The sequence below is a fragment of the Hakea prostrata genome, chromosome 2 (assembly GCF_041222555.1).
Source record: "Hakea prostrata isolate BN-2017 chromosome 2, UWA_Hpros_2, whole genome shotgun sequence".
Lineage (NCBI taxonomy): Eukaryota > Viridiplantae > Streptophyta > Magnoliopsida > Proteales > Proteaceae > Hakea > Hakea prostrata.
Window position 1 is genome coordinate 29,403,810 of NC_142601.1, and position 13,034 is coordinate 29,416,843.

Below are 13,034 nucleotides of genomic sequence, written 5' to 3' on the forward strand. Positions count from 1 at the left end.
TCTTTCAACACATCATACTACTTACCTAGTATGGAGGGATGTATTCAAATTAGGTCCAACTAGGCTTTAGGCCCATCAACCAAGTTCTTCTACATCAATGGGCACTTCAACTCCAAATCAAGTAAGGTTTCCATAAGGAAACACTATCATCAATATCCATGGGTTTCAGGATCAAACACCATGTCTTCTACTAAGATGGCCCACAAAGAATTCTTAGGACCTTCCAAGGATAACAACATGGTACTTAAGGTCCAACTCTAGGTCAAACATTAAATAAGCCCTTCTTCACCCAAAACAAATAGGGTGTCCTGGCTAGGTTTGGGCTGGATTTTACAAATGTAGTTTGGATCTGCACTCTCTCCTGATCCCACTCTGAGAATTGATCTCCTTTGACTTTCTCTTGACCTCTGGATCCGAGGATATGGTACAAAAATCGCCTCAACTCGGGAAAGAGTGCGAGATCTTCTAGCAGGCAAGATCGGAACTCTGCCCTCTGGTTGAACTCCAACTTGCTTGATGAACGATCTCATCAGATTTTGCGTTTCAAGTATTTGATGTTCCATACTCTAAAATCGTTCAGTGATTTGATTTGGATCCAGCTCCAATTGAGAAGCAGCCAGTGTATCTGCGAGTTTTTTTTCCTGTCTTTCGAAAATCTTAGTAGGATGAGGTGAGCGATCTTCCGTCATTCTTTGCTTTTGCCAAGTCTGCATTGTTGGAATTTGCAGTGTTGGAACTATTTCTCTTGTTCTTCTTTTCGGATTGACTCTCCTCGGCTCCCTCTGGCTTACTTCTGCCATTTCAACAGGTAATGTCTCCTCTTGCTCAGGCGATTAAGCCATGACCTCTGCTCTGAATTTGTTAACCTTATTCCCACAGAAGGCGCCAAATGTTGGTGCTAAATTTGCTGGAGGCTTTGAACCGTAATCTTTGCACCAAACCACTCAGATCTAGATCGATCTGGTTTGCTCCATAGTGAATCAATCTCTCGTTCCTGAAAAATAGAACACCAGTGAGAAACGGAGTCGATTGTCTTGATCGGCATCATGTCTCCGACGGTCTAGTTAGAAATGATGAAGATAATGCTTCAGAACTTGATGGAGCTTCTGAGGTGTTCTAATGGAGTAAAATCAGGAAAGTACTGATGTTCAGATTGATCTGAGAGACTTTCCCTTGACGAGTTTATCATCCCTTTTGTATATAGATTTCCCGCCTGTTCTGCTTTTAACTGTGACCGTTGGATTATATCATAGGATTGAATGGCCATTATTAGACCTTCTTCAGAGTTCTTGGGCGGACCCATAGATTGCTTTACTTGATTAATTAAAACCAACCAAATTGTTATAAGATTGAAGTGAACCGGCCTGAACCGGGATTGGGATATTTTAGTCACAACACCCTCAATTAAAATAATTGTTAAAAACCAAAACACCATAGTTAAAACCCTAATTATCTTTAATTATTAAAAGCCCAACATACTTGATAGAAGTACTTTTTTTTTTTTAATTGTTTGATAATTTATTTTAAAAGGGTATGTTAGGCTTTTAATAATTAAAGATAATTTGGGTTTTAACTATGGTGTTTTGATTTTTAATAATTATTTAATTGATGGTAATTTAGTATTTTAACTGTTAGGATGATTACGGTAATTTAGAGTTTAAAATAAAAAATATTTTTAGCCAAGGGTAATTTGGGGTTTTATAAATTATTTAACTGTAAAAGTTAAATTTAACCGAGAAAGTTAACAACGGGGAGGTGTTTGATATATTTGCTAGATAAGAGGGGAGGTAAGTGATATTATTCAACTAAGAGGGGGTGTAAGTGCTATTTGTCCAGCTAAGAGGGGAGGTAAGTGATATTTACTCAAACGTTAAACATTTGAACCATGACTTAATAAATGGTTTTTTAAGATGAATCTACAAATTTCATTCCAAAGAATCATGATAACCAAACAATTAATTTTATGAACCATGACTTCTTATATTTTTATCTAGATTTTTTAAATCTCCAGACTCAAGTAACCAAACAGAGAAGGGAACAACGTTGCAGATTCTCTCACTTTAAAAGCAGCAGTTTCTCAAAAAAATTTCTGAACTGATTCTACCCCTCCCCATTTTCTGTTGGCCTTAGGTTTTAGGCAATTTAGGTTGTAAGTTTTCCTGTGGTTTTTCTCTAAAATAAATCTCTCTTTAACCGAAAAAAATAAAAGAAATAAAAAGAAAAAGCCCAGTTCACTAGATTTACCATACTGCCCTTCTCCCCAGCTTCCGATGAATAAGTGTTAGGGATAGCTTTTTACGGACAGCCAATTCGAAACCCCAAATTGCTTTCTAGGGTTTCTTTCGTCACAGTAAAGGGCTTTGGTTTGCTTAAAGGTATTTTCCTCCTAGTTTTGCTCTTCTGAATCAAATCCTGCAAAGATTGTTCTGGTAATCTTCTACTCTCTCTCCATTTTGCTTTCTTCTCTGCGATATCTGCAATACTTACATCCTTCTTTATTTATTCTCCTGGCTCCAGTTTAAGCGGGCTCTTCATCTGTATGTTTTGTATAAGAATAACTTCCTTTTACCTGCTTGATGTTTTCGGTGTTTATTATGGCGAATTTTGAAATCTTTAGCGATACTTCGACACATGATTGGATGTTCAATCAATTGATACTTGGAGTTGGATATGCTTAAGTTGATTCTTGTCCGTTGTCGATTGGGAATCTCTTGGTTGTCTGAAGAAAGTTACAGCTTTTTCCCATAGATGATATAAATCTCGTTGATAGAGAGTCGAATGTTCAAGCTTTGGCTCCATGTTGGTCGACGTTCTTATAGCCCTTTCTCCATTTTCTCTACGACACACTCGAAGTAGTAACTGGCCATTATTCTCATCCTATGCGTGCTGCCACATTTGTGTCCTGTTCATAAAATAAACCATTAAGAACTGAACCACTGAGAACAATTTTAGAGGGTAGAAATACTGGTAGCTACTAGATGTGCCTTCTGATAAAATACATCAATTATCAAAGATCAAAGAGAAAAGATGCTAGAGTTGAAGGAACGATATTAAATAACTTAATTTCCATTTGTACACTATCAATTATGGAATCATCGTCATAATACCCAGGGAGCAAGCTAACTTAAAGTTCAGAGACAACATCTAGCTTATGTTAACGCTTGAAGATATTCAAAAGAACCAAGTTCCTGTGAAACCTAGCTTCTGGATGCTTGGAATAACATATTAACATATTAAAGATGCACAAGAAGCAATCTGTGGAGCTAAACAATATTATACGTCTGTAAGTTTGTTGTGGACTCTTAAACACTCGGCGTCATTTGGTTGTCTACGACTGAAGGTTAAAATGACATCAGGATTGTATGAAGCAATCTGACTCTGTTAAACTAAAGAGGATGTAATCCCGTGTATGTTACTTGATGAGGCCTTACTGCAAACAAATGAGGCTACGTCACATTGGTTTCTAACTTATGTGTTGCTCATAAAGTATGATATCATCTTAGAAATACGGTCTTAAAGGAAATTATATACTAGGGTATTATCTGTTTTTGGGTTCCTTCTCTTCTGTCAATTGTAGTAGGGATAAAGGAGAGCTTCCTGAGCCATGCTTCAACAAATGCATTTGAGGTAGATCCAAAGACGATGTTAGACATGAACAGCTATAGGGTACACGCATCCTTTACAATATGTACCCAAATGCATCCTTAGGTTTAAGCACTAGTGATATGGTTGACAGAAAATAAAAATTGTCTTTTTTTCTTGGGGTTTTCATGTGCCTCTAATATGTATTCTTTCTTGAGTTTATTCTTTTTTTTTTTTTGTAATAGTTAGATAGATTGACACCAATGCCATGACAAAATCATTGATGCAGCTATATCTTATTTACTTGCAGTCAAGTGGAAATTACATGCTGATTGCCCTTGTCTGTTCCAAGCTCTCATGCTTCTTTTGTTGAGCCTATAGAATTACTTTAAACTTGGTTCTTTATCTGTGATCTTTGATTTGATTTCTTATTTCTTGACTGCTGCCTTTTGGTTTTTCCCCCCATTCTCCCTTGAATGTGTGGTGCCAGAATTTAAAATTTTCAAACATTTAAGACTGGCCAGAATTTGATGGGCACAACTTGGTATCTATTGTTGAGATATTCATATCTTATTTTTGTTGGTGCCTGTTAAGCATCATCATTCCCTTGACTATCGTTCTCTGTACCTGTCTCTGTTAGTGCTGGTACTACGTTATTACCCTTGTGCAAATCTCACTGAAATTCCTTGGATCCATTTCTCATGGCACGGGTTCAATTGAGTTTCTTACCCTACAATTCCTTTTGTCCTTTCATTTTGTTTCCTCCTATCCATTTTTGTGTACTTCCTTTTGCAAATGCTTCTGCCTTCCTTGCTTCCTTCACAGCTGTCTTGCCAACCTATCTAATTAGATATATAAGATGCCAAGGGCGAAAGCAAATGCTGCAGCAACTCAAAAGCCAGCTGAACCTGAAAAGCCAGATGAACATGAAGAATGTGTAGACCTTGATGGAGACAACGATGCTGACGAGACAATGGAAGAGGAGGTTGAGTATGAAGAGGTGGAAGAAGAGGAGGAAGTGGAAGAAGAGGTAGAAGAGGAAGAAGTGGAAGAAGAGGTAGAAGAAGAGGAAGAGGAAGAGGAAGAGGAGGAAGAGGAGGAAGAAGATGATGCTACTGTTGCTCATGGATCTGAAGCACATGCAATGCTCAGTGGTGATGAGGACATGAAAACTACCAAGTTACTAAGTGAAGCTGAAAGTAAGAAACATGCTGAGCTTCTTGCCCTTCCTCCTCATGGCTCTGAAGTGTATATTGGCAGCATTCCTCATGATGCTTCTGAAGAGGATTTGAGGAACTTTTGTGAGTCCATTGGAGAAATTACTGAGGTAAAAACTATTTGTTGTTTGTGGTGGTATGTTGTTATCCTTTAATTGACTCTACATATTTGGCATACCAGGTTAGGGTAATGAAAGGAAAAGATTCAGGGGAGAACAAGGGTTATGCTTTTGTGACATTTAAAACCAAAGAACTGGCTACCAATGCCATTGAGGAGCTGAATAACAAGGAACTGAAGGTATGGGGGAAGCAGTTTGTCTTGTTCTATTGTGATGTATCCTTTCAGAGTTAGTGTTGATATCACCCCCTGCTGTATTCTCACTCTCTAAAATGTGACTCTCTCCTATCTCCTATACTTTTTGGATGCTGATTCTTTGAGAATGCTCTAACTGAAGCAGGATAAGTTGTGGTTCCCTATTATATGGTCAAAGCTTTGATGGTCTCAAACCCCCCCCCCCCCCCCCCAAAAAAAAAAAAAAAAAAAAAATTTAAAGCCATTTGAGCAGTTAGGTGTTGTCACTTATTGTATAATCAACAAACTGAAGGAGGAAAAGTTCTCTCTGCTTATGTTTGTATAATTATTCTTTTTTGTATCCTCCTTCTAAATATGGCTTTAGTAGTTTCATTATTTGCTATCTGAATCTCAATTCACAGAGCAAAGTTCTTCTCGATTTCTTTGATTATTGTCTATGTTTATGTGGATGTGAGGAAAATAAGTAATATGCATCAATTTGTGTTTAAAGTTTCTATTTTATCACTGGGGTAGTTAGTTCTTGATGCTTCCCTATTCTACGCTCATTGATGACTAGCATCTCAATTCAGTTGTTTAACTTTCAGGGAAAAAAGATAAAGTGTTCAACATCTCAAGCAAAGCATCGCTTATTCATTGGTAATGTACCTAAAAGCTGGATGGAGGAGGATCTTAAGAATATCGTGACAGAGATTGGTCCGGGAGTTAATTCTATTGAGCTTCTGAAGGTAGATGTTCTTCTTGTGTACTCATTTACTTGTTTTGCCTTTTCCAACTGACTTTCTTCATCTAATACTTGTTCTTCAGAAGGTTTTTTTTTTTTTTTTTTTTTCTTTTTTTGGGGGGGGGGGGGGAGTTGACAACTTCTTCTAGAATAATACTTAGAACTGAATGTCCAATTTTACCAGTGGTTTTAGTCATGATTTATTGAAGTCAAGTCTTGTTATTCTATTATTGCAGGATCCACAGAACTCCAACCGTAACCGTGGCTTTGCTTTCATTGAATATTATAACCATGCTTGTGCCGATTATTCAAGGCAGAAGATGTCAAACCCAAAATTTAAGCTAGACAATAATGCTCCAACTGTGAGTTGGGCTGACCCTAAGACTGCTGACTCTGCTTCTTCATCACAGGTATATGCTATGTTTTGGACCTTTTGTTTGTGGCTGTTCATCTCACTGCAACACTAAGGCTTGAGTTTACTAGACTTTATGCCTATGATAAATATCTCTAGTCCCTTAAATTCATAGAATGTGGTACCTTATGATTATGTCTTCAATTGGATTTTAATATGCAATAGGAGCACTCGGGTGTTCTGGGTTGTATCCTGCACATGTAACCAATTATCTTCAAGATACTGCAGTAGGATTTCCTCACGTCTGGCTCTCCCTGGTGTAGTTTGTTGGTCAATGAATTGAATAGTCCATTGTCCATTGTTCATTGATGCAAGTTGGCTGAGTCATCATTTTGTTCATATAGGTGAAGGCAGTATATGTTAAGAATTTACCCAAGAACATAACTCAGGATGAGCTAAAGGAACTATTCAAACATCATGGTGAGATTACGAAGATTGCGCTGCCACCTGCAAAGTCTGGACAGGAAAAGAGCAGATTTGGTTTTGTTCATTTCGCAGAGAGGTCAAGTGCCATGAAGGCACTGAAGAACACGGAGAAATATGAAATAGATGGTGAGGCCCTCTTCCTAGTTCTCATGGCTTCTCCCATTCCCACCTCCCAAAAAATAAGTAAAGAAAATGGAAAGTGAGTTTCCTTGGTCTTGATTGGTTTAATCTCAATGATAGGGCAAATTTTGGAGTGTTCTCTTGCAAAACCACAAGCAGAGCGGAAGAATGATGGAGGAGTCAATTCCCAAAAGGCGGCTTTGCTACCAACCTATCCACCTCGTGTTGGTTATGGTTTGGTTGGGGGTCCCTATGGTGCTCTTGGTGCAGGGTATGGTGCTGCAGGATTTGCACAGGTGAGTTGACTTTGTGTGGAGTTAAAACTAATGCTTCTGGACCTCCAATTGGGAGTTGCTTTTGTTGATGAGTATTTATAATGTTGTTCTTGTAGAACAAAAGCTGTAGCAATTGAACCATTTTTGCACTTTTAGCCTATTCTTATGCAGATATTTTGTGTTGCAGCCTTTGATTTATGGTAGGGGACCTACTCCGGCTGGCATGGCTATGATGCCAATGCTTTTGCCTGATGGACGGGTTGGATATGTCCTGTAAGCAAAAATTCTGTACTTCTTCTTTCTTCCCCCCCCCCCTCTGGATGGTTTCTGCCGTCTGATATTTGGAAAATGACAAAATCAGAAAGCTGAAATCAGAAAGCTGGATGGTTTTTCCGTGGTTTACATTATATTTCTTGGAATCTAGTGTTACATCCTTCTATATGCTTCCCAACACCATCCCTTCCGCCCCCCCCCCCCACAAAAAAAAAAAAGCCCAAAAAAATTAATAATTTATTGAGTCACATTTATCATATGCTGGGTGACTTTGCATGTAGTGGGGATATGGCAGTTGAATATTTGTGTGTCAAAGAACCATGGATTCCTTGTTTGAACATATCTAGGGTTCAAAGTTGGTTTAAGATTATAGTTTATGCATTTATCTTTTCTTGGCATGGCCAAGTTTTGCATCTGGATTTCACAATTTCATCAATGGCCAGTTATTGTTCCAGGATCTTTGCTCTGGAAGTATACATTAATTTATGGTGTTCTCCTTTCTCAGACAACAGCCAGGAGTGCAACCACAAAACCCTGCTGCTCAGCAGAGAAGTGCTGGCAGAAGTAGTGGGAGCTCAAGTGGTGGGAAGCACAATAGCGGTGATAATGGTCGTGGGCGTAAATATCGACCGTATTGATCAAGGTTCAAATGGGTTGTTGCTGTCCAGAACGGTAGAGAAGTTTGCTGTCGGCACTTAAGCTTATCTTACAATGGTAAATGAACTTTGTTCCAGATGTAGAGATAATCGCTGTAATAACAGCATTATGTTGACAGGGGCTTGAATGGATCGTGCAATTATGGGTTTCAAGTGCCACAAACAGTGTAGGACCTCTATTTTTAATGGATTCTGTGTTGGTTTAGAGATGGAGACAATGATTGAAGTCGTCAACCACAAGGAATCTAAATTTTATGAATTTGATTTTGTGGTCTCTACCCAATTCTTGTGTAGTGGTAAACTTGTTATTTTGTGGAGAACTTTATACGCTGTCATTTTCTTTTCTTTTTATTGGAAGTGAGGTGCGGGGCGGATTTATAGGTATCTTAAACTAATTTTCGGGGGAACTTTTATATATATATATATATATATATATATATATATATATATAAGACCCCAGCTTCGAGGAGATTTGCAATCTTAACCTTTTATGAGGTGTTCGTTTTGCCAATGATCAAATGTTGGGTTTATAGGGTTATACTTGTATGGGTAATACATCATATTCTAGCTATGCGAAGTGGTCCTTCACCACAGTTGAGCAAAGAGAGAGGGATGTTTAAGTAGCTGGGTACTTCTTTATTTTTTATTATCTTCATTTTCTTCTTCAAGGATTCTGTTTCTTTTAATTATTTCTGGAAAAATTTTCGTCTTTCTAAATCTTATTGGCAAAAAGCACGGACTCCCTTAAAACTATGCCTAATTGATAATGATTTCCTAAAATGTCTCTTAAACTGTGCAATGGCAAACCCCGTTAGGAAATCTGACAAGTCATGGTTAGACAATATTATGACAATGTTACCGACCACTGGTCTAGCTGATGAATCCTTCTGACCTGAATAACTATTAGACTCTACCCTGTTTAGGGCTTACTTGATCCATGGATTGTCGTATCCAAAAAAAAAAAGAACCATGGATTGCTCGATGCTAGGCTACAACGCCAGGCAGTTACAAAAAAAAAAGAACCATGGATTGCTCTGATACCATGTAGAGAAATGTAATAAAATGATCTCTAATGATTTATTATTGAAGCATACACTTTATAGTGTTTACAAGGCAAGACATACACGTGTCTATATCCTACACATGTGGTAAAACTATATATGCTTAACATGCCCCCTCAAACTTGGTCGTCCTCTAAGACCAAGTTTGTGACAAAGCCCAAAAAATTCATTCTTAGCGAGGGGTTTTGTGAACAAGTCTGCAAGCTGATGACTTGAAGAAACATGTTTTGTAATGATATGTCTCAGAGCCACTTTCTCCCGAACAAAGTGATAGTCCAACTCAATGTGTTTTGTTCATGCATGAAACACCGGATTAATAGACATATGAAGAGCTCAAATATTGTCACAATATAAAGTAGCAAGGATATGTTGATGAATACCAACATCTCTAAGAAGGAAGCAAGCCATGTCAACTTTGCTGTAGTAGAAGCTAAAGCACAATATTCGGCTTCCGTGCTAGAACGAGAAACAGTGGGTTGTTTCTTAGCACACCATGAGATACAATTAGAGCCCAAAAAGGTACAATACCCAGTGGTTGAACGGCGTGTAATAGGACAACCACCTCAATCAGCATTAGAAAAAGGCATATAGATGCAAGGAACTCTGACGATGAATTTGTATACCATGCTCAAATGTGCCCTTTATATAGTGAAGAATGCGTTTAACCATTGCAAAATGACCCATAGAAGGAGCATGCATAAACTGGCAAACATGATGAACAACGTAGGAAATATCTGGTCGAGTCATGGTAAAGTATTGAAGTCCACCAACTAGACTTCTATACAATGTAACATTTGTAAAAGGCTTAGAGGAATCCAAGGGAAGCCGAGAGACCATCAGAGTCACGATTGATTTACAATCTTCCATATGAGCTCGTTTCAATAAATCCGAAGCATACTTTCGTTGAGATAAAAATAATCAATCAGAGTTATGCTAAACCTCAATTCCTAAAAAATAGTGTAATTCTCCAAGGTCTTTTATTGCAAAGGGAGCTCCCAGAGTGGTAATGAAAGAGGACAAAAATGTCGCATCATTGCCTGTAAGTACTATGTCATCAACATATAGAAGTAATAAAAGAACTCGCCCACAATCCCGATAAATGAAAAGAGAACTGTCGATCGTGCTACATGTAAAACCAAAGTCAAGAATAAAATGACTAAAACGGTCGAACCAAGCGCATGGGGCTTGCTTGAGCCCATAAAGAGATCGATGCAATTGACATACATATCCAGGTTTGGAGGCATCCAAAAAACCAGGTGGTTGAGACATGTAAATTGGTGTGGACAAAAATCCATGAAGAAAAGCATTCTTGATGTCCAGTTGCCTAATAGACCAGCCCATAACTGTAGCAATACTGAGAACAAGTCGAATAGTCCTAGGCTTGACCACGGGGTTAAAGGTTTCCAAAAAATCAACACATTCTTGTTGTGTATACCCACGGGCCACTAAACCGGCCTTCAGTCTCTCAAGAGACCCATCAGCTTTCAATTTTGTTTAAAAAACCCATTTACATGAGACTATATTCATATCAGATGACTTTGGAATAAGTGTCCATGTTTTATTAGAATGTAAAGCAGCCATTTCTTCCTTCATAGCTACAAACCATCCTGGATGATTTAAGGCGCTTTTCACAGTCCTAGGCTCAGTTGGAATATCATTAATGTCACATCCCCCCATCCGGTACCCTAACTGGCATACCCAGGAGTGTGATCCACAGCCTCGAAGATCAAGTATCGAGGAAATCATCCTCCCACATATACAATAACATAATCATAAATAGGAAATAATCAAGGTTTTAATATTATAAACAAAAGATTCAAATCAAGAAATGAATAATCAATATAATTAGAGTGCGAAAAATGATACCAGATGTAATCACATCAAAAGAAGTAGAGTGAGGCGGAAACTCACTCCACAGCTACAGCGGAAAAGTAGTATGTAAGTCTAAAAGGAATTACGACTGAAACAAAAGAAAATAAGAAAGACAAACTAAACTTAAGAGTTTTCTATCCTATAGATGACATTTTCGAAATAGTGGACTTCATCAATCCAACAGAGATGTTCCATCTCAACATTACGTCTAATCGTAGTACGCAATGTGATCGCTCGAGGGATCATCAGTGTAATTTTGATTGTCGCCAACACCTTGCGTGTAGTACGCTTCATCGGCTTGCACTTCATCCTACTGTCCGTCATAGTAATCAGTATCTGTAGAAAAATCTAACAAAAGATTGTACAAAAAGGAATGAGTTTTGAAAGAAACTCAGTAAGGCAAGTTAACTCATAACAGCATAAATACATATATCAGAACATAACAAGATGCAATGCAGTATGAACCAAATAATGTATGTATGCATCTAAACTCTATGTATGCTGGTCTCTATTGGCAAACATGCTTTAAGTCATAACACCGTACTTCTTTGGGTAGGTCAATCACACAATGCCGGTTGGTAGTGGGTCCTTCATCCCTCTCGGACAATCCATGGCTGGGGGTTAAGTCATCGCTTTCTCACATCACCATTGGTCTAAGTATTGGCGCATGTCAGGGTAAAGCCTAGCCCAATGCAAGTCATCTACTCAGTTACATCAATTCAGATCCAGATACTTCCATTCCTCCCCTCTCGGGACCCTTTCCGGTATCCTTCACACTAGAGTCAGCGTATCCGACTCTCTCAAATATGGACTCATCGACCCTATTGGTTATTCACATATGGTAAACGGGAAGCTCTCATGTCCTCTCACGGATATAACTCACCGGTCTCGAGCGCCCATGAGCCCAAGTCTAATCATATGCAACCCTCCAATAAATGGCCCCCACAATATGATTCCCGTCCTCTCACAGATATAACTCACCGGTCTTGAGCGCCTGTGAATAACATTGCTACCACGGGTCGTTCGGTCTCAATACCCTTCCGATTCGGGTCTGATATAACGGGGAAATCCTAGCCAAACACTGCTAGACAGCCCTAGGTATGCCAACCAATGATTCGGGAAAGCGTCGATGGGCATCTTCGGATAACATCCCATACTATTCCTTACGATGTCCAAGGACAGAAGCGTCAAAAGGACACTTCCCAATCCCAAACCATACCTAGTCAAACACATTCTCAGATCAGTCATGACATACGCAACCAACAATTCATCATATAAAAGAGAATGTAAAAGCAAAAATCCGATCAAGCAGTAATAAACATTTCATATAAGCTTGAATAATGAAAAAGAATACATAAACAAGTGCTACTGTACTTACAGTAGTATATCAAAAGTATAAAGTACAAGAACAGTAAACAAACTCATAGTTTCTTAAAGTAGAAACCAGAGAGTATGCGATCTATGTTATTATGAAATAACTATCCTTACCTTGATTATCGCCGAAGATAATCCAAAGATCAAAGAGAGTAACTCCAAACTTGACGAATAGACCCCTAACAATCATAGATACAACATTAGGAAAGATACCTAAAAGATCAGAGAGCAAGCGAATCAAATTGGGCAAAAAACGAAGCTATTGCCTCCTTTGGTCGAGTGCTTGGTCGAGTGGTCCAGTCGACCAATCAGTCGACCAATCGAGTCAGTACGGAAATGTAAAAACTGATTTGGTCATAACTTCTTCGTTTGAAGTCGGATTGATCCGAAATTTGAAGGGGAACTTCCTAGAATGTATTAGAGCTATATGGGAAGGTAAAATCATCAAGTCGTGGTCAAAATATGGGTTCTTGATTTGACCCAAGAAACTAGGGTTTCAACCTTTATGGTTCCCATGAAAAGGTTATGATCACAGAATAAAAGGGAATGATTGCTATCAAGAAAATAACAAGAAATCATAGAATAATCGTTTAGATTAACATAAATATTGCCCATGAGGTTTCCCTCGCATGGGAGGTTACAAAAGGTTTCCAGAAAGATCAAACAAGGTCAGGGTTTCAAGAAATTAATCAGGCTAGGGTTAAGATCATGACGATGATCATAGATCTCAAA

At 38.4% G+C, this 13,034-nt stretch overlaps 1 protein-coding gene across 3 annotated transcripts; it reads left to right on the forward strand.

The window, feature by feature from the left end:
• Nucleotides 1-2,296: 2,296 nt before the first annotated feature.
• LOC149024193 (heterogeneous nuclear ribonucleoprotein Q-like) lies at nucleotides 2,297-8,387 on the forward strand. 3 transcript variants are annotated; one of them, XM_089144508.1, is made up of 9 exons: nucleotides 2,297-2,429; nucleotides 4,408-4,909; nucleotides 4,981-5,097; nucleotides 5,697-5,837; nucleotides 6,070-6,243; nucleotides 6,590-6,797; nucleotides 6,912-7,087; nucleotides 7,254-7,339; nucleotides 7,845-8,387. In XM_089144508.1, exons 2-9 carry the CDS (start codon nucleotides 4,442-4,444, stop codon nucleotides 7,975-7,977), a joined length of 1,503 nt encoding a protein of 500 aa, XP_089000634.1. In that variant the 5' UTR covers nucleotides 2,297-2,429; nucleotides 4,408-4,441; the 3' UTR covers nucleotides 7,978-8,387. The 3 variants fall into 3 exon arrangements, with proteins under 3 accessions (XP_089000634.1, XP_089000635.1, XP_089000636.1); XM_089144509.1 differs by having other exon boundaries at nucleotides 4,433-4,909; XM_089144510.1 differs by having other exon boundaries at nucleotides 4,442-4,909.
• The last annotated feature ends 4,647 nt before the right edge of the window (nucleotides 8,388-13,034 follow it).

Coding starts and splice junctions, on each gene's coding strand:
- LOC149024193 (XM_089144508.1), top strand. CDS start 4,442: ATGCCAAGGGCGAAAGCAAATGCTGCAGCAACTCAAAAGCCAGCTGAA. Junction 4,910..4,980: donor CCATTGGAGAAATTACTGAG/GTAAAAACTATT, acceptor TTGGCATACCAG/GTTAGGGTAATGAAAGGAAA. Junction 6,798..6,911: donor GGAGAAATATGAAATAGATG/GTGAGGCCCTCT, acceptor TCTCAATGATAG/GGCAAATTTTGGAGTGTTCT.